A 22,472-nucleotide genomic window follows, 5' to 3' on the forward strand; every position below is an offset into this window, starting at 1 on the left:
ATGAGTTCATACTGCTCTGTGTGAGTGTGTGGAAGCAACAATCCTGTCTATTGTTACTGCAGCTCATTTAATTAGCCTTTCATTACTTTTAAAATCCATTTAGAGGCTTGCTCTTGATAGCTTATGACAATGTGTTCTTCAAGTGAGCATTTATCTCTCTCTTGTATTAGTACTTTTTCATGTTGTCTGATGTTTTTGTGGCCTGCCTCTGAGCCTCATGTGCTATCTCTTCCTTTCAGAGAGGGAATGATCAGAAGCCACTCATTTCCCAGCTAAGAGTAAAGGACGTTGCAATATGCTCCTTATTATTTTCCACCATACTGATGATATAGTCCAGTGTTCGTCTGCTGCACACTGGACAGAAGTTTTCTTTGAGTTCCGTGGTGATGCCTAGGCTGATAATGCAAGTATCAGCAAGTAAACACATCTCGGTGATAAAAGACAGCCTGAGGGTCTTAGGCTGTCAGTTGAGATCAACATATTACACTCATTGTCATCTCTTGGGAGATTTCTCTAAGTCAGGAGACTGTATTCTTCCCAATATATTGCTGTTGAACATTAATACGTGGCTGTTTCCTATTAACATAAATGTTTGACTTATTGCAGGCCAACCACTGGCTGTGCACCCCAGCTTTATTTTCCCAACATAAAGTGATTAAACTGTTACATTATGCCTTTGAGTTCAGAAGACATAAATTGAGACTGGAGGTCTGGTTGGATTGTAACACAGCTTTCCAAGGTCAGTGGTGGAAGCTCTTCCACTGGAGTCATTAAATACCAAAATGAACAAAAACTTTGAAATACGGAGCACAGGGAACAACCTTGCATTGAGCAGGGGATGATGTGGTTTCCTTCTAATCTTTCCATCTCTGTTTTGTGTCCAATAACATTTACTGTGTAAGGAATATATTTATGGCAAGGTTTAATGGGCCAAATTTCACTCCATCTGGTTTTATCTGGGTGGCAGCCAGTTTACTGTGAAGTCAGTGTCCATAAAGTGTAATGAAGGACTCCATGGTGTAACTGCATTCATATGTGGCTAGGGTTATAGTTCCCATCAGCAGTTTAGGCCAGATTGTGATCTCATTTATTCCAGTGCAAATCCAGAATAATTCCATGTTGCTACTCCTGATTTACATCAATTATTTTAAGATCAGCCTGGCCCAGTATAAATAGGACTAAAGATTTTTTGGTACCATTGCTGCAAAATGTTCTCTCCTGTACTTACTGAAAGATGCCATGTTTTCTTAACAGTTTTATGGTTAGAAACCTAGCTTCAGATTTCTTCTGGAAAAAGACAGGACCAGCTGTGTAATGCTCCCCAGTATTATGCTGGCACATCACTTCAACATTACCCTGCTCCAAGGACCTGTTTTTCAAGCACGCTACACCTGGCATATCATTTAGATCAGAATGAAGCAGTACCAAATCTAACCGGTTATGTGTTTTCTCTGATTTTGTGTTGGTGTAAGTGAGCTTGAGAAAGTGTGGAAAACCAGCCACTGAAAACAGCTGCTGAATCTCAAAACCTCTTCCAATGGTGTGCTAGATCTACATCCTTAGAGGTCTCACCAGTAATCAAACTTCTTCACTCTGCTTATAGTATGAGGCTTAAGCAAGCAGCAAGGCTAGAGGGAGAGATAGATTTCCTTTATGAAGTTGTTTTCTCTGGGGGAAAAAAAGGTAAGAACTCTTACCCAGTTTCTTTGTGGGCATATCTCAGCCACAGCAACTTACATACTGTGATGACAAGCAATGTATAAATGCCTTCTGTGCACAGAAAGGCAAGAGAACCAGTTATGAAAAGTGGCAGACCTGATTCAAAATGTAAAAATGAAGAGGAGAGGTTTTTAATCAGCTTTATTTCTGGTACTGTCCCCACCTCCTCCAGCTGCACGGGCAGTGCAGTTTGGTCCTAGCATGTAAAGATTGGGGATTTTCCTCTTGCAACATGGAACTGCAGGCAAATGTGTGCCATACTGCCCTTGCTCCTTTGCAGGTGGCCACTGGCATAAAAATTGGCGGAACAAATTGCTTCTTATACTCTGCTAAAATGTTTTGTGAACTAAGACTTGTTTACACACCCAACTGACCAATATGACATCTTGTTGCCTGCTATACCTGTGCTGACGTCAGAGCAAAACATAGATGCCAACAGAACCAGAACTTGATTCCCTATGTGTAAAACGAGCTCTTGTGTAAAGCCCCTTGTGCAGGCAGAGGGAATATCTTTTATGTGTCTCGAGTTTAACTGAGTGTCTCATCTAAGCTGGGTTACATAAACCAGAGGGCTTATCCAAAATTTTTGCAGATTTTATTTCTTTAAATGAAAGTATTCTATTAAAGCTGAGTGAACCAAATATTGCACAGGCAGAAGGAAGCCTAACGAGACAAAGAAAAACAAACTTCCTACAATTGAGTCATGCTGGAAGCTTTTTTTACCTTATGTCTAGAAGTCTGAACATTTAAATTGGTGCAGATGAAAGGAAATCCTGCTGGAGGAAAGGCACTCCACTAGAGCAGGGGGTTTGTGAAGAAATGAAGGGACTTCAGGAATTCATTAAGGACTGCATTCTGTCCGAGTGCAATACTGTGATTTTACAGCAGGGATCTGTGTCTTTTCTACAAGTAGAAATGCTTGGATAAAAAAAAAAAAAAAGGATTTTGTTTTCTGAAACAGGAGGAGACAAATCTGAAGTCAGCTGACTGGTTCTTTTCCTGTCTTTGCTAAGCAACTGCCTGTGTCATTTTGATCAAACCACTGTTTCTCACTGGGTCAGTGAAAAGGGACATAACACAATGCTGTCAAGTTTAGCTGTTCAGGCTGTGTATCTGCAGTGGGTTGTAAGTTTACTGGTAGGGAATGCCGGATTAGGATATTTGTTCACTCATTGATCCCTGAACTTTTTCCAATGCAGAAGTGTTTCTCCATCAAAACAGCACTTAAATACGTTTTTTGGAGACTATATGTTTACTTGCTTTTTGGGGGGTAATTTTTCATTAGTTGATGCAGTCTGTGAGCTCCTATTGGTCTAGAGAGCACAGTTTGAAAATCACTGGACTAAGGCAGCTTTTGTGGTATGATCAGGGAAGACTACATTAGAAGCACTCTCCAGAGAGCAAGAATGCATAATTTTGTAGCGAAAAAATGAATAAGCTCGCTGCCATTTCTTGGTCAGGGTTCTGTGAATGCTAAAAGGAGAAAGATCATACTGCTAGGAGGCCTGATACATCAACTCCTTTCTTCCTGCCTTTAAAAGGAACATCATTAGGATGAAACTTTAGGAAGTTACCCTAGGTAGGATGATAAGGAAATGGTGCTATAAAATATTGAATGTCCACATCAGCTCTGGAACCAGAAGAGAGAAGGATGACAGTTTCAGCATGTTTCCTGTTGTGTTGTGGAAGGGTACTTCTGAAAATCTTGTCCCTCCCTAAGAAAACTTCTAACTTTCTCATTTAAATCACAAACGATGGATTTTCCATAATGAATTTTCATTCATAGTTTTTTGATGTTCAAACCTTTCAATGCAGTCTAATTTTCTATACAATTACTGTCTGTAGTTTTGTGAGGTCTGTTGTGACCACTCTGCTGTGGTCATGGTTTGGTTTGAGCTCATAGTTTTAGTGGTCACTAGAAGTGTCAAAAATGCCAGGTGGAGCCAAACCTCGGGGACGTATGTACAAAGTGGACCCTACAGCTCAGGATTTATGTCTTTCTTGACACTGTAGAAGAAGGTGGAAGGTCCATACAGAAAGCAGCTATGGGGAAAAAAGAGTTCTTGACCACATAGATGATAGCGATCGGCTTTAGTTCTCAAAGTGCAGGTTTAGGTTTCAGGGAAAGTTCTGTTACCTATCATAATTCCAGATGTTCTAGAGGTGCTTGGTAATCCAAACAGTACAATCTCACTAGGTTCAGTGCCACTTGCCTCAGTGAGTCCTGCAGGCTCTGCCTTTACATGTATTTCCTTTTTGTCAGTTCTGAATTGACCTCCTTTCAACTTCACTGTATTAAAGTGAGATAGGATAGGATATAGTTCATCTATCCTGCTTGTTATCTCTCTACTCTGAGATAAGAAAGCTGGTCTTCTCAGTGTCATCAAACAAGGTGTTTCCTGTGATCCTACCTTGAGCAAAAAGTATAATCTCAACACAATTTGCACTACATCATGTTCAGGTTCTATGCTCACTGAGATGGGAATAAACATGACATAGCAATTCGTGAAGACAGGAAAAAATTGTTTTTTAACACACTGGCCTTTATTAAGCCTGATAGTTTCAATGCCAGTTAGCCAGTGGATGACCTATGAAATAGTATATATTTTGTCAATTAATACAATTTGTGAAGGTTGCACATTAATTTTCCAGTTAAATAGATTACTTCAGTGAACTAACAGCACTATTGATTTCAAATGGACTCACCAGCAAATGCATCTTCATTGTTTGTTTTCCCAGCTGGATTCCAATTTCTAGTCGTATTTATTATTCATAAGTACTTACCATATTACTACGGGAAGAAATTATTTGCTATTTGTGCCCATATGGTATAGCTTTTGGTCCTTGAATGGATGGCTAAAGTTTTTAAATGTTGGGTTTAACAACTAGTATTGTTTGTACATGACAGCACAACTGATTGTGTTTAGGAAAACAAAGCAGTATATCTGGATCATTTAGATATTAAAGAGGCTTAAAAGAATTAGAAGAAATACATTAGTGTTGTTTACTCTTTCATTGACTACTCCAGTCTTTTCTGTATTAAGAATCTTTAATATTCTTCACACATATATCACTTTACACAAAATTCTGTATGAGTTTTAATTCATTTAAATATTTTCCACAACACTGAGAAGTTCAACAACTAGCTAGTGCATAAAAATCAGAACATAGAAATGACTCAAAAGTGTCCTGGTTAGCAATTGCACTGAGCATAGTTGGTAAGACAAACAAGTAGTAAAAAATTTAGAAAGTCTATTTGGTTGTTAAAATTATTTTCCTGTAAATACTGAAAGAGATTCTCTGCAGTCAGATGTTTAAACACAGTTTATAAAAAAAAACGGCAGTAACTTACAAATGAGCAAGCAAACAACAATATGTAACTACTACAGACTGACTAAATTTCGGGGGACCATTTTCCTAAATTAATTACCTTACAGCTGGTGTTTTGTAGAGATGAGAAATTTTGAGATCTAGATTAGAGCTACATGTATTTCTAAATAATTACAAAGACAGATGGTTAGACAAGAATTGTAAGAAAGACAAGGAATGTTGTGCATTGATTAAGCTCATGTCAAAAATTCTGTTAGTTGCCCTGGAATACACCATTACTTAATAAGTTACTTGTTAGCAGGGTGCAAAGGATATTTCTCTGCTTTCTTCTTGTCTTTGGGGCAGGACACACAGCCATCTGATTTTAGCCTTAAGGAAAAACATGTGACTCTTCTCCCTGAGCCTGTTGATCTGAGTACTAGGTGGAAGAGTCAGAGTCAATGTACTGCCTTTCTCCTGCTCATTCCCCGTCCCTCTGCCAAGTACTAGGGGAGAAGCAGGCATGTACCTAAGAAATACCAGGAGTCTGGGCAACCCTGACAGACTGGGAATGGTTATTTTTGGTACATCTAAATGATGAAATAGAGAAGAGAATTCATTTAGCTCTTGCAGTTTGGAAAACAGACTCTCCCAACTACTGTTAATTCTTTAAGATGTATAAATAAGAATGTACACAATTTCCAAAGGAGCAGAGGTGCCTTTTCTATCTTTGCATAAATGCTTTGAGCTGGTTCACATACTTTCAATACTAACAGCTGGGATTTTTCTAAGGGACCAAAGGAAATCTGTGATTTGGAGCTAAATCTTATAAAACAGACACTGCAACAACTAACATTTACATTTGACCACAGGAGAGGAATCCAGAAACCCCAGTGTATTATCCAAGTATCTCCACCATGGCCAGAAACAGTTGGGTTCCACAGAACGGGGTAAAAAAGTCAGCATGTTGAAAAAGGAGTCACTTTGAGCTATGTACAGGGAACCAATCACTGACCATAGAGATTGAAATGAAGCTCCCACTCCTTTCTAGGGTTTACATTTGGGGAGGTAGTTTTCTTTCCCTAAGCACTAGGGGCATGTTCCCTCACTGGGCTATCTAGAGCTGTGCAGGTGAGCACTGAGCATCTCCTTCGCTTTGATGAGTGCTGTTTCAGCTGGTGTTTCCATGTGAGGAGGCACCCCTTTCCCTTCCCAAGAAGTGCTCTCTGCAGAGATGACTGATCTGGACGTGGGGATGATGATGTAGAAGTTGGTATCATCTACTTGATATGTCTGTGGGGAATGGCAGCCACCACTGGTCTGTTCCCCAATGGTAAGAGCTCTGCCCAGTCTCTTCATAATGTATACAAACTCTTCAGCAGCCCCAGATGTCACAGCACTGGTGAGGATTATTAGCCCTTTCTGAGAGCCATACCTCTCCCCTGCCGGGTGGACAAAAAGCATCAGAAATGCATCAATTTTCTGAGATTTATTTGCATAAAGGAGCAAGAGAAGCCAAGATAAACCACATTTCATTCCCTACCTGCTATTAAAAACCAAAGAAGTTTGGAAATTTGCTTTGTACCTATGATAGTATTAAAGAACTTTTTACACTAGCCCACCCTCTATACTGTAAAAAACCCTGTCATACTATGTGGTGCTCTTGTGCCATCAGTTTCTGGTTATGAGCTCCAGCAGCAGGGAGGCCAGCTCATGGTTACTACTGCTGGCTCTTCTGTGGCTTTGACTTTTACAGGAGTTCTAGATCCCATCAGAGGAGTGGGATAGGCAGGTGAGGAAAGTGACATTTTCCACTGCTCCAGCAGGAATACTCAAAGCTCAGCCAGCAGCATCTTCAGTTTCACTCTCATTCCTGCTGTAGGAACATGCCTGTCATAGAGCTTGGCCTGCAAACTATGCAGGCAGTGTTTTATGAAATTACAGTTAGAGTGGTTTCCCACAGGCTTTTTATAGTCTATAAATGGAAGCTGTTGCATGGCCTTTGTCCCAAACCCTTCAACAAATACCCCTTTATTATTAGGATCTAAGCCAAGTTATCTCATTTTCTTACATAAACCAGCTGACAGGAGTAGGAGGTTTTTTGCACCTTATTTTCAATATATCTGAACACACTAGATACTTTTTGAGAGCTTAGTTCCTTTGAAAAAGTGGCCAGTCTTTCATAACTGGGACCTGATAACTTAAAAACTACTCTGAAGTGCTCTAAAAATGTCATTCTTTAAGTTAAGTTACAGTATGACGTATAATTCTCACACTAAACTAAGAGAGGGGCCAGTAGCATGGTAATTAATTTTCACACCATCTTTGCTCTTCTTATTTCACTATAGACGTAATAACCATTAGAAGACCCTTTTCACAGTAGATATATATAATACAGGACCAGATCCAGCTCCTTTGAAGTTAATGTGAGTCTGCCTGTTCTCTTTGAAGGGAACTGGAATGTGTCCATAGTAATCATATCCCTTAGCACAGCCCACCTCTGACTGCCTGGGAAAATAGATGGGCCCTGCAGCCTGTGACAAAGTTTAGCCACTTTAGCATGCTCCAAGCCAATAATTGCAGACACCATTGTGACACCTTTTTTGGTACTATCTTAGCTTTAAAGGGGTAAATAATTAAAACCAATGTTTAAGGCTTCTTAGCACTCTAACTACACTTTATGAGCACTGAAGAGCTCTGTTTCTGCATGTTGCAGCATCCTTTCAACTTCCACGAACAGCGAGGCAGGGAGTGTGTGTGTGTGGGGGGAGGGGTGATACGTTGCCATATGCTCCATACTCACTCAGATGTGCAAAATTTAGAGCTTTTCTTGCTCTCTTGCATTCTCTGGACAAACTGGGCTATTGTGGGTGTTTTCATCTACTGAAATAGTGGATTACACAGGTAGAAAGTCAAGAGCTACATATAAAACTAAGTGTGAGTATTGGAAGAGATATTACTAGAGGTCTAGGCAGCACAGGAGTTATTTTTAATTTTGGCAACTTTTCAAAGCAACAAGTCACAACTGCTGTATACAGTGTTCAGCTAAACACCTGGGGACCAGTTTACAAACCTCTGTGCCTAACATACCCTATTCCTAGGAGTGATAAACTGTTACTTACAGATGGCATTGAGGGACATGGCTGAAATGAACATTTTTATTTTTACATCCTCCACACAGCTGGAGCTAATCGTGACAGGTGTTTTCACCAAATGAGTTATGGTGCCTAATAGCTCACTTGAAAATACACCAGGAGGAACACCTGAAATGAAAAGCTACTCTAAAAAGAAATCGTTATTTTACCTTTGAGCTGTGTCTGGGTCCATATTTCCTTTACTGAGTCACTGGGTCTGTCATAAACTTTGTCCAAGAGAATTTGGTGTCCTTCATCAAAGAAGTATGAACACAGGATTGCTATGGAAGTGGTGGACCCTCCAATATTGTACCTTTTCAAAAATTAAAAATATTAAGGAAACAACTAAAAATTTGTGGCAGACAGTAAGTCTCCCTTCCAAGTATTGTTCCTTAACATCAGTATTGAAAGGGCTTATGGCTACATTTTGGCACATTTACATTCATTCTCCCCTATCAGCTTTTGCACATTTATCAGAGAAACAAAATCTTGTCTAAGAGTCTCGGACTGTTATTGCCCACAACTGACTTCAAAAGAAAACATAAAACTGAATTATCTATTTTTTCTTTATTCAACCTGGAAAAAAATTCAGAAAGTTAAGCAAAGACTCTTAATCTGCAGAGAAACATCAGATTCTTGCTATTCTTCTACTCTGAGTAACACATGCTGTTCCTGACATAGGCAGCATGAGTAAATACCTAAACCCTAAAATATAAATGTAGAACACAATTTAAGCAATATATATTTGTAGAACTGTTGTCTTCTTATTTCCTGCTGCACACAATGAGAATACTTGGTGTTTGGCACCAGATAAGATCAGGCCATTTCTTTTTGTGCCTAAAGATTGTGTTAGCTGCTTCATTTAGGACAGTCATGTTTGAAAACTGTGGTTGTAGTTTAATTTCATACCAGTCTCTGAAGATTAAATTCACTGAAGAGCCTAAGTGTCATTGGAGAACCCCTGCTATGAATACACACAATGGAATACCAAATTATTTTTTGTCTGTCACTTTTCACTAATACTAGAGCACATACAGCACTGGAAATGAAATGTTTGTACTTTGCCCACTAGTACAAGATAGATACAGTGCTTTCCTGTAGGTGATGTTAGGAGTGCCTGGCACAGACATTCCAGCAAAAACCTGCTAGAAAATGAGTTTTATTCAGTTCAGTCAATAACTAAATTTTTTTCACCTCCAGAAAAGGATTAGACAATCCAGAAGGCCTCTGTCCCAAAGAGTGAAGCTACCTCTTTATTCTGCAGCATTTGGGAGCTGTATGCTGGATTCACACTGTGACTGGCTAGAACTGAAATAAGCCTCTTCAATGTGTCCCAGATAGTGCTGTGCTGCCAAGAGGTCCTGATACTGCTGCACAACCCAGGAGGCAGCTAGACCCAGCAGAGCCCAGTTTCCCACAGCTGCCATCATGGCTGAAGTCAGTGGCAAGCAGGTAGCTAGAGGCAATGCTGGAGAGCTCTTCCTGGGACTCTCTTGCAGACAGTGAAACTGTAGAAACTTTAGTCAGTAATAATGACTGAGCGGTTGAAGAGTTTTAGCTTAACTTTTGCAGGCAAGTACTTCATTACAGACTTCTTGTGTGACATTAGGGAAGCCATTTAGTTTAGCAGTGTCTCTTCTCAATACTGTGAGGGCTAAAAATATGAAGTTCATGAGTGGCACAGCTGTTCCAGGGAGGAAAACTTGTAAGATGAGAAACATTATTCATTATGGGTAATCCCATGCAAAATTGAAATTATCAGCCTTGCCTTAAAATCACAAGATTGGTTTAGGGAGAATTTCAAAGATTAAAATATTTGGGGTTCTCTTTTACATGCCTTCAGAGACTGGGTCTTTTCTGTGCACTCAAAGGGCTGAAAATACATTAAATATAAAAAAGCTCAAAGCAACACAAGAAAAGAACTATAATAAGACCATTTGGTACCTGAGACATGATTTCACCTTTGCTTTTTTTTTTGACCCTGGCCCTGATATGAGTTTTAGCCTGGGAGAAAACTGGGGCAAGAAAGATGAAAGTCCCAGTGCTATCTCAAGTCTATTGGAAGACAGTGGTGCCTTTACTGAATTTGAATTCAGTCATGGGTGTGTTTTTCTGGTTGCTGCCTTGCCTCCTCTGTGCTTACACAGTGAGATCTCTCTCTCTGCTCTCATCGCCATGCTTATCTTTTCTTGCACATGCTGCAAATCCCAGAATAATATTAAGAAGATTACCAAATATTGAAAGGCCCATGTTGGCAATGGACATAAGTGGTTCTAGCATTAAAAATGAGTTCTTACAAAGGCCTTCTTTTCTTTAGTTGATATTTTTAATGTTCTGGGCTCACAAACATTACCTCTTGACCAAAACAAGGGAATGGCTTACCTAAATATTGTATGGGAAATGTACATTTGCTATATTCATCTGCTTTGGTAGATGGCAACAAATAGATCCATTTTCTGGCTCATAAGATTTGGAGCATTGTTGACACGCTGGCATGTCCAACAGAATTCTAAGCTGAAAGCATGCGTATGATGTTGTAGCTTGCTGCAGCAGGGTCTAGGAGTGATACAGTACCTTTAAGCCACCTTTGCGCTCTGCACAAGGGTCATTCTGTACAGGGCTGGTTGCCCAGGATAATTTAGCACTGCAAATATGGCAAACTAGATGTTGTAACACAACCTTATGCAGGTGCTGCTTTTTTGGCTGTTCAATCACTTGACCACTACCCGCAGTAAAAGATTTAATTAAGCCATATATATACACAATTAATACAAGGCACATGCGGAGTTAGATTAGAAAGAAATCAGAGAAAGAACACAGATGTGACATCCAGGATTGTGTTCTGCAACATATTCCTTAAATTTGCCTATTTAGTTCTAAACATCTGAAGTGATGGTACAATTTATCTTGAGATATACTTCCAGACTGTTATTGTTTTCCTTGGCTGTTTTCCTTTTCTCATTTAATTGCAGCAATGTTAGCCTGTAAACAGGACAGTAAGCCACGTAAAGCTAATTAGCTGTTACAAATAAAATGCTGTTTTGAAAGAGCTTTGGTTATTTGCCATTCAAAGGTTTACCTCATGTCTATGATTAATGCATCTGTGTGAACAATTTTCTTCCAAACATGCTCTACGAGTAGGTCAGACACCTGGGTTAGAAGTTCACAGTCTCCAAACATATCGAATCTCAGATAGCCAATGTTGTTTTCAAATACATTTGTGTGGAATGAAAATTTTATCAGATCTTCAAATACTTCTGGGGAAGGGATCTGAAAGAGTTTGGAAAAACAAAACAAATCATTTTCTGGCACTGATAGCTTGGCACAAGATTTAAAAAGAGTTATGTGGTCAATTTTAGTCCAGGTGGGACATATGTGAGGAATATGACCAAGTTTGAAGAACGTAATGAATGATATTAAGATTTTTGCATATTAAACATAGGTTAGCATTGGCTGCTGCATTGTTTGCCCAGTATAGAGTGCATCAATAGCATGCCCAGAACCTGTATCAGGCACCTATTTGTCAAGGCTCAGTTTATTTTCCAAAAATACAGGAATTTCCTTGGACCAAAGAGGCTGAGAAGGCTACAAGAACCAGCCTGCAGTATAGGACACTATCCCAGGCATGCCACCCAAACCCCCTTATTTCCTTTAGCAGTTCTTTCTAAATAAGGCACTTGGGACTTCTATAATCTCTTGATTGGCCTCAGCTGACAAACTGTGGCTGGCTACAGGCGAGGCTGGCCCCAGCCACTCTTAATGAGCCAGCCCCTGTGACAGTGAGGAACCTGATGTTGGGCATGTGCTAGGATACTCATGAGGCAGACGTGTTAAATCTCTTATATGGTGGCCATGTGCCTGGAGTCTCACGTGTTAGGCTGTGATTAATTTCATTTTGGTTAGCTTATGTTATTAAATGGTAGACATTTTTTTTAATATCAATGTGTAGTCAACTAATAAAGTTATTCTAGTAACCCCTACATGCATTGAGACATAGCCTGCTCCTATTGCCAAACTTCTGTTTTGCATGCATGCATATGAAAATGGAAGACTCTCCTTCAGTTTAAGGAGATAAGGCTTTGGGATATATGAGGCTTATGTGACCTTCAGCAATTTGGCCTTTCTCCTCTGGTTGCTGTGAAAATTATTTTATACTTGCTTTTTAACCAGTTGCCCTCTGCCATAGCTCAGCCCCGGACAATCCATACTTTTACACTCAAAAGTACAAGGAGTCAGCAATGAGTCTTGTGCTAAAAGGTGCTCTCCCAACCTGCAATATGCCACAGGATTTGGGAGGTATTTGGGCTTTCTGCAACTGTAGAGGAGTCAGGCAATCTCCTGCCCTACATGTAGTGCTCTGGCCTGGGGTTGCACTCCTGCCAAAAGCAGGTCTGCCACAGCAGAAAGAGGGTTTCCAATGTGTGTGAAAGCAGCTGTATTTGACACAGCTCAAACACTTTACCTTTACCTGGGGGAAAATTACCCACCATATCACACTTCTGGCTGCACTGGACTGCTTCATCATTCAGTGCCTTCTGTATGCCAAAACTTCAACCATTAATTTAAAAGCCCTGTTGGCCAGTAGTTGTTGATCTGATGGTAAAACAAACTCTACTGGGTCCTTTTCTGTACCCTTCTTTCTCACTGTACCTTGTGAAAATAGCCATTGTCTCTGGACTGTAAAAGTATCAGTCCAGCACTACTGAGATTGTCATTTCCAATCCACTTCCCAGTGACAGCAATGCTACTTGATCTGCCCACTGTACTTTGATTAACAAATCATGGTTTTGAAGAATATATCCAGCATGCATTGCATTGTTCTGACAGAGCTTATATCTAGTTCAGAGGTACTGGTCCCCCCAGGAGAAACAAGTCATCATTCATTGGTAACATCTACAAATAAAATTGATGTGTTACTCACAGCCACTTACTAATGATATTTTAACTGAACACACAGATTTCTTAGCTCTGTCTCCAACAATAATTGCTAGATGCATACCTATAAGCATGTTGATTAAGTACAACCTCTCTGACTATGTCTGGTAATTTTTTTTCTACTTGTTCTTTTACTGTGCTGCATCACATCTTTGTTCACTGAGGACTTCAGTACTCGCTAGCAGTGTTGCTAACTCTTGGAAATTCATTACAGATTTGAAGGTGGGCAGGTTGCTCTTAAAGCCTCAGGTCTCATGGGGTAAAATGAATGTACAAGGATTTCAACTCTTCTTCACCTTCATGACTGCAGGAAAAGGTATGAAAGTATATCTATTCTAAAGGCTCTAAGACTAGAAGTTGGATGAAAAGCATTCAGAATGTAATTTGGGGGTGGGGGTGGGGCAAGCCCCCTATTTTTTAAGCGAAAGAGGGGAGGAGGCTGGGACGGACAGGAGACAGTTACTGTTCTAGAATACTGCAGGTTCATGACACTGGCACATGGGCCATGTGCTGCTGGTACCTAAGGAAGTAAGTCTAGCTTCAGAGAGCAACAGTGCGCTCTCCTTTGGAAAGCAGGGCTCTGTTTGCAGGCCAAGGACAAGCTGGAACAGGATGCAGCTGAAAGTAAGATCCTGCTGTTCAGTCAGGCAATGTTTACATACACATGACTTGATGTTAAATATAAACCCTCAGGTGCCTTAGTCAGAACACTATAAGCAATGTGGCTAGACTAAAGGATCTCCAAGCTAACACCACTTAAGCAAAGGAAGAATTGGTTTTTTGTTAACTATATAGGGTTTCCAGCCCTATTCTGCAGCCTCCTTTCAAAAGTGAGTGGCCTAACTGGAACAAATGATATGACACAAAATAGGACCTAGAATGCTACGCTGGGACTCATGCATGGAGTTTCATCCCCAGTTCTGCTACTGACACATACCCCAACCATGGGCAAACTACTTTTCCAACTGTGCCTCTATTTCCTCTTTTCTCCCCTTTCAACTGTCCCCTAAGTTGTTTTGTCTGTTTAGATGGAACCTGTATTTTCCTAGCTAATTTTGTGCTGACCATTTTAATGGAATTCTGATTTCCATTAAGGTTGCTAGTGCTGTCAACTGGCAGCTGTTAAAATATTATCAGCCAATACTCTTGAGCCATTGAAAATCCTGAGATTGCTTTAAGAACCATGAGATCTTGGGGGCTATGTGGCAGGGTTACGCCTTTCTTTCTCAGAATAACATTTAGGTTCCTTGTGTACCCTCACAGGCTGGAATGGAAACATCCATCCTAGCAGGTCCTCCAGCTCAAGGACTGAGCAGGATCAGCTATATCCCTGACAACTGATTCTCACGTGCTTTTAAAAACACCCATATCACTGGGTGATTTCCAGGCAATCCAGTCTAGTACGTCACTAGCCTTACTATCACAACAATGTTTTTAACATCTAGTGTAAACAGCAAAGTTCACTACTTTCTACAATTTAAGTGCATTACTTCTTGGCCTATTTACCATGGATGAGGGAACAGATTATTCTCTTCATATTTGAAATGTCCTCTTATGTATCTGAAGACTGTTTTCATGTCTCCTCTCAGTTTTCTTCTCTCTGGAATAAACAACTCAAATCTTTTAAACTTTTTCAAGATGACTCTTATTCAGTTTTCTCTTTACTCCTGTTCCTCTTTTCTGCTGTCTCCCCACTTGAGCCACATCTTTCCAGAAAACTTTTGCCCAAGACTGCACATAATATACTCTAGCTGAATTTTCTTTAGAACTGAATGTAGCAGAAGACTTCACATGTTTTACTAATTATATTCCTCCTTATCCATTCCAGTTTGATGATTATTATTTTTTACTGTAACAACTTGACTCTACTGACTTGTGTTCAGCTTATGAAAGCAGAAGAACCCATATACTTTTTTACAGGACTCCTCCTAAAAAAGCTGTTTTCCTCCCAGAGTTGTGCAGTCAATTACTATCACCCTAGAAACTGTGTAAGAACCCTGCATGTGTTCTTATTTAACCTCATCCTGCTTTTCACAGATAATTTCTTCAGTTTTTCCAGAACTGCAGCTTTGAATTCTAATCCTGCCCTCCATTGGACCAAGACAGCCAGGATGGGGGAGTTACCACAAGCAAAAGCTGAAACTCTGTGGGACAGTGCTCTGGAGAGGATTAAAAGAGGTTATTTCAGGCTCTCAGTCCCCATTGAGGGAGTGCAGGGCAGAGTGAGAAGCTGCACTTTCACCCTGCAAAGGGCGGCACTGCACAGCGGTGTTTAAGCCTGCTCTGACAATACACAGCTTGTAACATACTCATTGCAAGACAGTGAGCAGTTATTTTCTAGTCAATGCCCTGGAAGACTACATTTGAAAGCAAAATTTGAAAACATGATTCACAGCTAAATTTTGATTTTCATCCAAAACGCACTGGAAATCCTTAAAACTAATGGCCAAATCTACTGTAACATTAATGACAATGGAAAAAAAATGGGCACAAATGGATCTCTTTGATGGGATTGTAACTGGAAATGTAGCTGCATTGAGCTTGAGTATCAGGATCAGAAGATGAAGGGTACTACAAAAAGAACAAAAGTGATTAACAAAGTGACATATTCTTTTCTGCACCAAATACAAGAAGCAAGAATGAATTGCAAAGGTGAAAAGTCAATGAGAGTTAAACACGAGACATTTTTTTTGGCTTGCATAAACTTGTAAAGTTCTACTGATTTTGCTGTGGTTATGTTGACATAAATCAGCATTGTATGGGCCCACAACAATTTTTTCCACCTGTTAGCAACAGATGTAGCAATTTGACTATCTATCTTGACACTTTGAGGCTGAGCATTTTGATTTCACTCATTAATGAAGGGACATAAGCAAACTATACCCCTTTCTGGTGAAATATCTGTTACTATTGCTTCCTTCAGCAAGTACAATACTCTGCTATAGATACATATTATTTATCTGGGAAAAGGAGGACTTCAAATGCAGGAACAATTTCTCTTTATAAAGGATACCTTTTTGTCCTTTACTCTGATCATCGTTTTCAGCTACTTATCTAAAACATTAATACAAAAATTCTCTTAGGTGTGAAGGCTGCATCAAAAGCATTTGGGCATTATCCTGGGGCCAAAAGACTCACTCAGGGAGACTCTTGTCACTTAAAATTGATGTTACACATTTGCCAAAATCAGGCAGAAGTTCTTCCATAAGTAGTCTACAATACTCAGATATTCAAGAACACAAGCGTTTCAGTATGGAAAGGAAGGTAGGACTGGAGGGAGAGAGAGGCAAACAGAAGAATAAGAAGTAGGGATTATTGAACTGAGCATCAGCAAGTTTACAGAGCTCTGCCTTATAAGCAAAATGCTATTTTCTGAATCACAATATATACAATATTTGCCTCTGGGAAGTCTGACTTTGGAAAGTGGCATTTATGCAGCAGACAACTCTGGCTAATATTGACCTTGCTGCTGTCATAGAGGAGACATATTCACTACCCTGTATTATGTTTCAGCAGCTATTCTAGTGTAGCAGACGCAAAGGTCTACATGCATTTCACTTGTCTGTCTCCTATGTCCCATCCCATCCTTCCTGCAGTTATTCATCATCACTTTAATTTAATTGTGTTGGATCTGCTTCACTGTCAAGGTCATTATCAAGAAAATCCCGCTGTCAAGGGAAAGGGTTGCTTGGAAGTTGGGTAGCACAAGAGAAAAATGAGCTCTTAGGTTTTTGATGAACAAATGTGATACAGGTTAGAAGAGCCACTATGTCCATGTATAGGACTGTCAAAAAAAAAAAAAAAAAAATTACAAATGCAGTTAGTGCCATCATGTAAGCTTCACTGTAATCTTAAGACATCTGCTCTCTGGGGTATTGGTGTGGAGTATTCCTGAAATGTTCCACTGAAAGTACCTCTCTTGGCTCTGCAAAAGCAAGGCAGGAATGAAGGTACTCTTGCTGCCCAGTGCTCTGTGGAATAAGTGAATTTTCTTTCATCTCTATCACTAGAAAAAGCCTTTACTTCAGTGACTTCAGTATCTTTATTCACTCACCCTCTTTTGCCTTAAAATGTCTTAACACTGCTCTCTTGTGTCTCTGTCTCCCAATTTTCTCAAGCACTGTGAGGGAATGCATATGACTTTGGAAAGTATTTTAGCCTCATAAGAGATCCTCTGCTGTTTATACATTATCTCCCCTTGAAGAAATCTCACATTTGTCCTGATTTTCATCCACGCTGATGTGATTTCCTTCTTATGGGTGTATTCCTGACCGCTTCCAATCATTTTGCTTGACATTGAACTGAGGTAAACAGAGGCATTAATTAGTATAATGGTATTTCCTCACTAGCTCTATCAGGATCAGAATTTCATGTCATGCGACAAATAAGATATTTGTCCTGTACATCCTCTTCTCAACATTCAAGGTCTGAATAAAGTAAGTAAGGTTTGAACAAGTAAAAATAGCCAACAATATCCATTAACAGCTTCAGTGAAAACAGTGACTAATTTGCAAGATGGGCCAACTTTGTAGAATGGGGAGAAATTATGATGTATCACTACTGGAATGTTGCTAATAATTTAGCAGGATTCTCGGTCAAAAACATCTTCAGAGTGACGTTTCCTACACCCAGCAAATGTAGGAGGGAAAGAGATTGATGGAATAGAAAAATCCTTTAATTAATTATTTCCATTTAAGCTTAGAGGCTTTAGAATGGGGCCAGCATCTCTTGGTTAACAAACTTGAAAAAAATGCACTCCCCTGGCAATGATTAGACTTTTCCCTTAACCTTAGTGTTGGAGATAATACCACAAAGGTCATGCCCACTTTAAATCATGCATGCCAAAAACTTCAGAGAGTGGAAGTCCACAGATTTCCTCCCCCAGGAAACATTTAATAGTTACCTGACACTTGGTATACTCTGGTTCATTGCAAAGGCAAATGCATTCTCTTCAAAAAGTAATTTTATGAGTCCCTGGAGAAAAGATGTCTCTGATATAGCCATGCTAGAGCAGTAGCCAGAAAGGAGCTAACTTCATCCAAGAAAGGGATCAGGTTATCCTAACCCTGCCTTTAATTTGAAGATGGAATTTTAACAAGTGCTCCTGGGAGCTCCCTCCAGCACAACAATGAACAAAAAGGATTGCCAAGGCAGACTAGTGTATAAATACCCAGGCTCAGAACAAAGCACAGACTGTTATGCAAACCACACAGCAAGGGCAAAAGTAGATTATTAAAAATCAATTTTTCCCTGGGGTCACCTAACTTCCACCCAGATACTTCTTCCAAAGTATTTCTAGGTCACTGGGAAACTGTCTGATGCCAAGCATGAGATACAATCAGAACAAATTTCCACTGTCACTACTGAAGGAGTTGTTTGTTATTCTGGTATAATAGAAGTCATGTACAGCAATTTTATAGAGAAAAATCCGTTAAAGAGTATATGGCTGTATGTTTTGCAGGTGTATTAATTTACTTTAGTCCAACCAAATTTTTCTTAAATTACAAACCTGGTTTGTAAGCAGTGGGTTTCTGCATTAATTTATTACAACTTGAAAAGCCATAGCACTGAAAGAGGGGAGATCACAGAGACAATGAGATATCTTTTTCTCTAACCATGAAGCCTGCATATTTGCTTGTGGCAGATGGCAACTGAAAGAGATTCACAGCCTGAAGGTTGCTCCCAAATGCATGCATCCAGAACTACCATCTACTACCAAAGCTACTACCCTGACTTGCCTTAGCGTCAGAGAGCGCTCAGCCTCCAAAACCCACTCAGGCACTGGCTTCTCTTCTGGGTACAGGTAAATCCTGGTGGGTTTATGATATGGGCTAGAAACAAGATAAGATATCTGACTCAATGCTCCCATTCTAGCTGGTATCAGTATAGATGGGTACAAGAGAACTATACCTGTTTTGGCATGATCCCTGGGATGCTGTCCTTGGCGTGTTCAGGGATGTAGAGTAATTTCAGGTGCTCATCATCAGAAAGAGCTTGCAAGTTGGCAGTCACCTTCCTGGCCAGCTCCTCTTCTGTATTAATCCTTTTAAAACTGTCTTTGTTGATGTTCTTGGTGAGGTTGGATGCTATAACAGTCCCAATGTCCACAAAGGCATAATTATCTGCCACAAGCTTGCCTACAGTTTGCAGTGTCTGTGGCACCTGGGCACGCAGGTTGGCAATGTGCTGAGCTACAGCCAGGGCTTCACTGGCCTGGAGGGTGATGTGTGGCTCCACCCCAGACACACTCCATACTTTGCCAGTGACTGGGCTAAGCACCACTTGGCTGGGGATGGAGGCATATAAGGAACTGTTACCAACACGATAAATGCCCACTGAGAGGGAACCACCTACTGTGGGCTCACCAATAACTGTGGCCCGGTGTAGATCCTTCATGGAGCGAGTGAAAGCTTCAGCTGCTGAGCCACTCATATGGCTTGTTAGGATGTAGATGTCCTTGAGGGGGCCGTATCTCTTGCCGGTGACTTGGGGGAGAGTCCACACCTCTGTGCTGCGGGAGGTACTACGATCGAAGACAGTGTAGAGGTGTTGCCGAGGCTCAGGATCAAAGAAGTAGGAACAAAGTATTGGGATGGCAGTGGAGTAGCCACCTGTGTTGTACCTCATGTCAATAATCATGGCATCCGTGTCCACCAGCTTGTTCCATACCATCTGCAACAGCTGGGGCCCAATGGCCTTCACTGTTTCTGCCTCAGCCATCATATCAAAGCGAAGGTAGCCCAGGTTGCCTGGCAATATCTCAATTTTGAACAGTGCCTCAATGATGTAGCTCAGCTCCTCAGGACTGGGAATCATGTTGGGAAGCTGTTCTTCTGGTATTGGTTCCACATGGCTGTGGAAGACATGAAGCCGATGGTCCCCCGAGGCCTCCTGCAAGTCACTGGTAAGCTGGGAAGCCAATGTCTCAAAGTCTACAGCTGATCGATAGCCTCCTTGGGCCCGTTTGGTGCTGAGCATAGCACTGGCCTTAACAGCCACTTCTGGGATGGCATAGTGAGCCTCTAGGAGTTGCCCAGTACCCTCCAAAAGTACTCCCATGTTCTTGTGGAAAGCTAGCACCTCTTCAGCCTTCTCCAGTGCATCCTCAGCTAACACTATGGCATCAGGCACAACTCCTCCGCCCATCCAGCTTTCCCCATGGTTGTCAATGAAGTTGATAACAGGAACTGTGATAGTTAGGCCACGGGTTATTCCCTGCTCAGGCTGTAGCAGAGGGAAAGTACGGGTGTGTGAGAGGCTTCCCGCTGTGATCTCACCAATCAGTGTGGCACGGCCCAGGGACTGCATGAGGTAAGCGAACTCCTCAGCAGCTGTAGCAGTGTGGTGGCTGGTGAGCAGGTAGATGCCACGCTGAGCCCCATAGGGCTGGCCCAGCAGTTCTGCCTGGCTGTTGTGCTCCTGTGTATGGTTGGTGCGCCTGTCATAGGTTGTGAAGAGATGGACAGGGCCGGCAGCAGGATCTTGGAAATAGGAGAGTAGCACAGGCACGGCAGAGGAGGAAGGGCCTCCAGGGTTGTAACGCAGGTCCATGATCAAGTTCTCTGTATTTTGGAGGGGCTCCCACACTTTATGGACAATGTAAGGTCCGAGCTTAGCAAGCACAGAGGCATCTGCAAACTCATCAAAGCGCATGTAGCCAACATTGCCTGGCAACACTAACACCTTGAAGACAGTATCCACCAAGGCATGCAGCAGTTGTTCATTGTCAGGTAAGTTGGCTGCCACTGCAATTGGCTTCTCGGCAGGGGGAGCAGCAGCTTCACCTGGCGTCATGACTCGGACCAACAGGCGGGGGTCTTCAGATAAGGTCTGCATCTCGGTGTTGAGCTTGGTGGCTAGGTCCTCTGCTGACTGCACAGAGGAGAAGTCAGAGGCGATGAGGTGCCGCAGCAGCACTGGCACCCGCTCCACTAAGCTGTAATAGTCCTTTAATATGTTTGTGAGGTGGCTTAGGGTGCCAGGTACTGCTCTGCGCACTGCCAGGATGTCCAGGGATTTCTGCAAGGCTTGCTCTGCCTCAGTAGCCACACATGGCATCACCCCACTCACCTCCCAGCTCTGTCCACCCCCACTCAAGGGGCTCACAGATCGTGACACAGGAACCATCATATAGAAATTGGTGGGGCCAATACGCAGCTTCTGGATGTCCAGTGAGCCCCCAGCTGTCTTCTCCCCAACAGTGATAGCCCTGTTCATGTGCTTGAGGATGTAAGCCACATCTTCAGCCACTCCTGTGGTGTGGCGGCTGATCAAAACAATGACATCCTTGTTCTTGCCGTACCTCTCTCCCAACACCTTTGGCAGTGTCCATATCTCTGTAGTGGTGTTGGAGGGCCGATTGTATACAGTCTCAATATGCAGCATTTTGTCTGCTTCATGCAAGTATGAGATGATGAAGGGGAGGCCAGAAATCTGTCCCCCAGTGCTGTGACGAAGATCTATCACCAGGGCAGATGTCTCTATCAGTGTCTTCCACACCTTGTCCACTAGAAAAGCTCCAACTTTCTGCACAACTTCCTGTCCTATGATATAATCAATCCTCAGGTAGCCAACATTGCCCTCCAGCTTGTCATAGGTGACTGCATGCTCAACAAGACTCAGGAGTTGTTCACGAGTGGGGGAAGCCTTAGCTTCTTTTTTGGGAACTGCATGTGGTGATGGCTCATAGGAGATCACCAGTCTTGGGTCATTCAGAGCACCCTGCACTCCAGCTGTCAAGACACTGGCCAGCATTTTTGGATCTGAGATATCCAGGATCTCCCCGCTCTTGATTGCTTGTTCAATGGCTTCTTGCATTCCTACTAGGTTTTCAGGATAGCAGTAGTTATCCAGAAGGACTTTAGCCATGTCCAGCACTAGTGTTGGCTGAAAGATTTCCTCAGCAGATATGCTGCACATGATCAGCGCTGAAAACAGGAAGAAATGTGTCCTGGTCATTTTGTCTCTGTATGGAATAGGAAAGAAGGAAAGAAGTCAGAACCTCTTCTTTATCAGGTTGAATGTACCTCTCCGATGAGTCTCTGTTTGTGAATCACACTGAAATCCCTGTGTTGAATCCAGGTGCACTGAACAGATAAAAATCTTTTATCTGCATTAAACCTTTAATCTCATTAAAACGGAGTGCATCATCTGAAATGCACCAATAGATGAAGTTCAGCTCCTTACTACTTCATAGCCCTCTTATGAAACAGTAATAAACTTCAATCATCAAGGAATATCTTTATGGCAGTTAATTGTTTCCAAAAGGTAATGCATTGCCTATTATAAACTGATTCTGGCTTATCCTGACAGTGGATTGCTTAAATGCAAAACTTCGATTTTAACTACAATCAGAACAGCAGTCATCCAATCTTT

The 22,472-nt window shown here is 41.4% G+C and overlaps 1 protein-coding gene across 1 annotated transcript; it reads right to left on the reverse strand.

Annotated features, from left to right (window-relative positions):
• Window positions 1-4,766: 4,766 nt before the first annotated feature.
• On the reverse strand, window positions 4,767-22,160 carry RBP3 (retinol binding protein 3). The gene is made up of 4 exons (XM_049810937.1): window positions 19,008-22,160; window positions 11,242-11,432; window positions 8,333-8,475; window positions 4,767-6,470 (listed from the first exon to the last, which is right to left on the reverse strand). The coding sequence occupies exons 1-4, from the start codon at window positions 22,053-22,055 to the stop codon at window positions 6,142-6,144; spliced, it is 3,711 nt and encodes a 1,236-aa protein (XP_049666894.1). The 5' UTR covers window positions 22,056-22,160; the 3' UTR covers window positions 4,767-6,141.
• Between the last annotated feature and the right edge of the window lie 312 nt (window positions 22,161-22,472).

Source organism: Accipiter gentilis, chromosome 9 (genome assembly GCF_929443795.1).
Source record: "Accipiter gentilis chromosome 9, bAccGen1.1, whole genome shotgun sequence".
NCBI lineage: Eukaryota > Metazoa > Chordata > Aves > Accipitriformes > Accipitridae > Astur > Astur gentilis.

What these genes read in the sequence shown, in the direction of transcription:
- RBP3 (XM_049810937.1), bottom strand. Translation starts at nt 22,055, where the DNA reads ATGACCAGGACACATTTCTTCCTGTTTTCAGCGCTGATCATGTGCAGC. An exon ending in CAGGGATCATGCCAAAACAG is followed by an intron (nt 11,433 to 19,007) that starts GTATAGTTCTCT and finishes AAACTCTTTCAG; the next exon opens with ATCCCTTCCCCAGAAGTATT. An exon ending in GCATTAATCATAGACATGAG is followed by an intron (nt 8,476 to 11,241) that starts GTAAACCTTTGA and finishes ATTTTTGAAAAG; the next exon opens with GTACAATATTGGAGGGTCCA.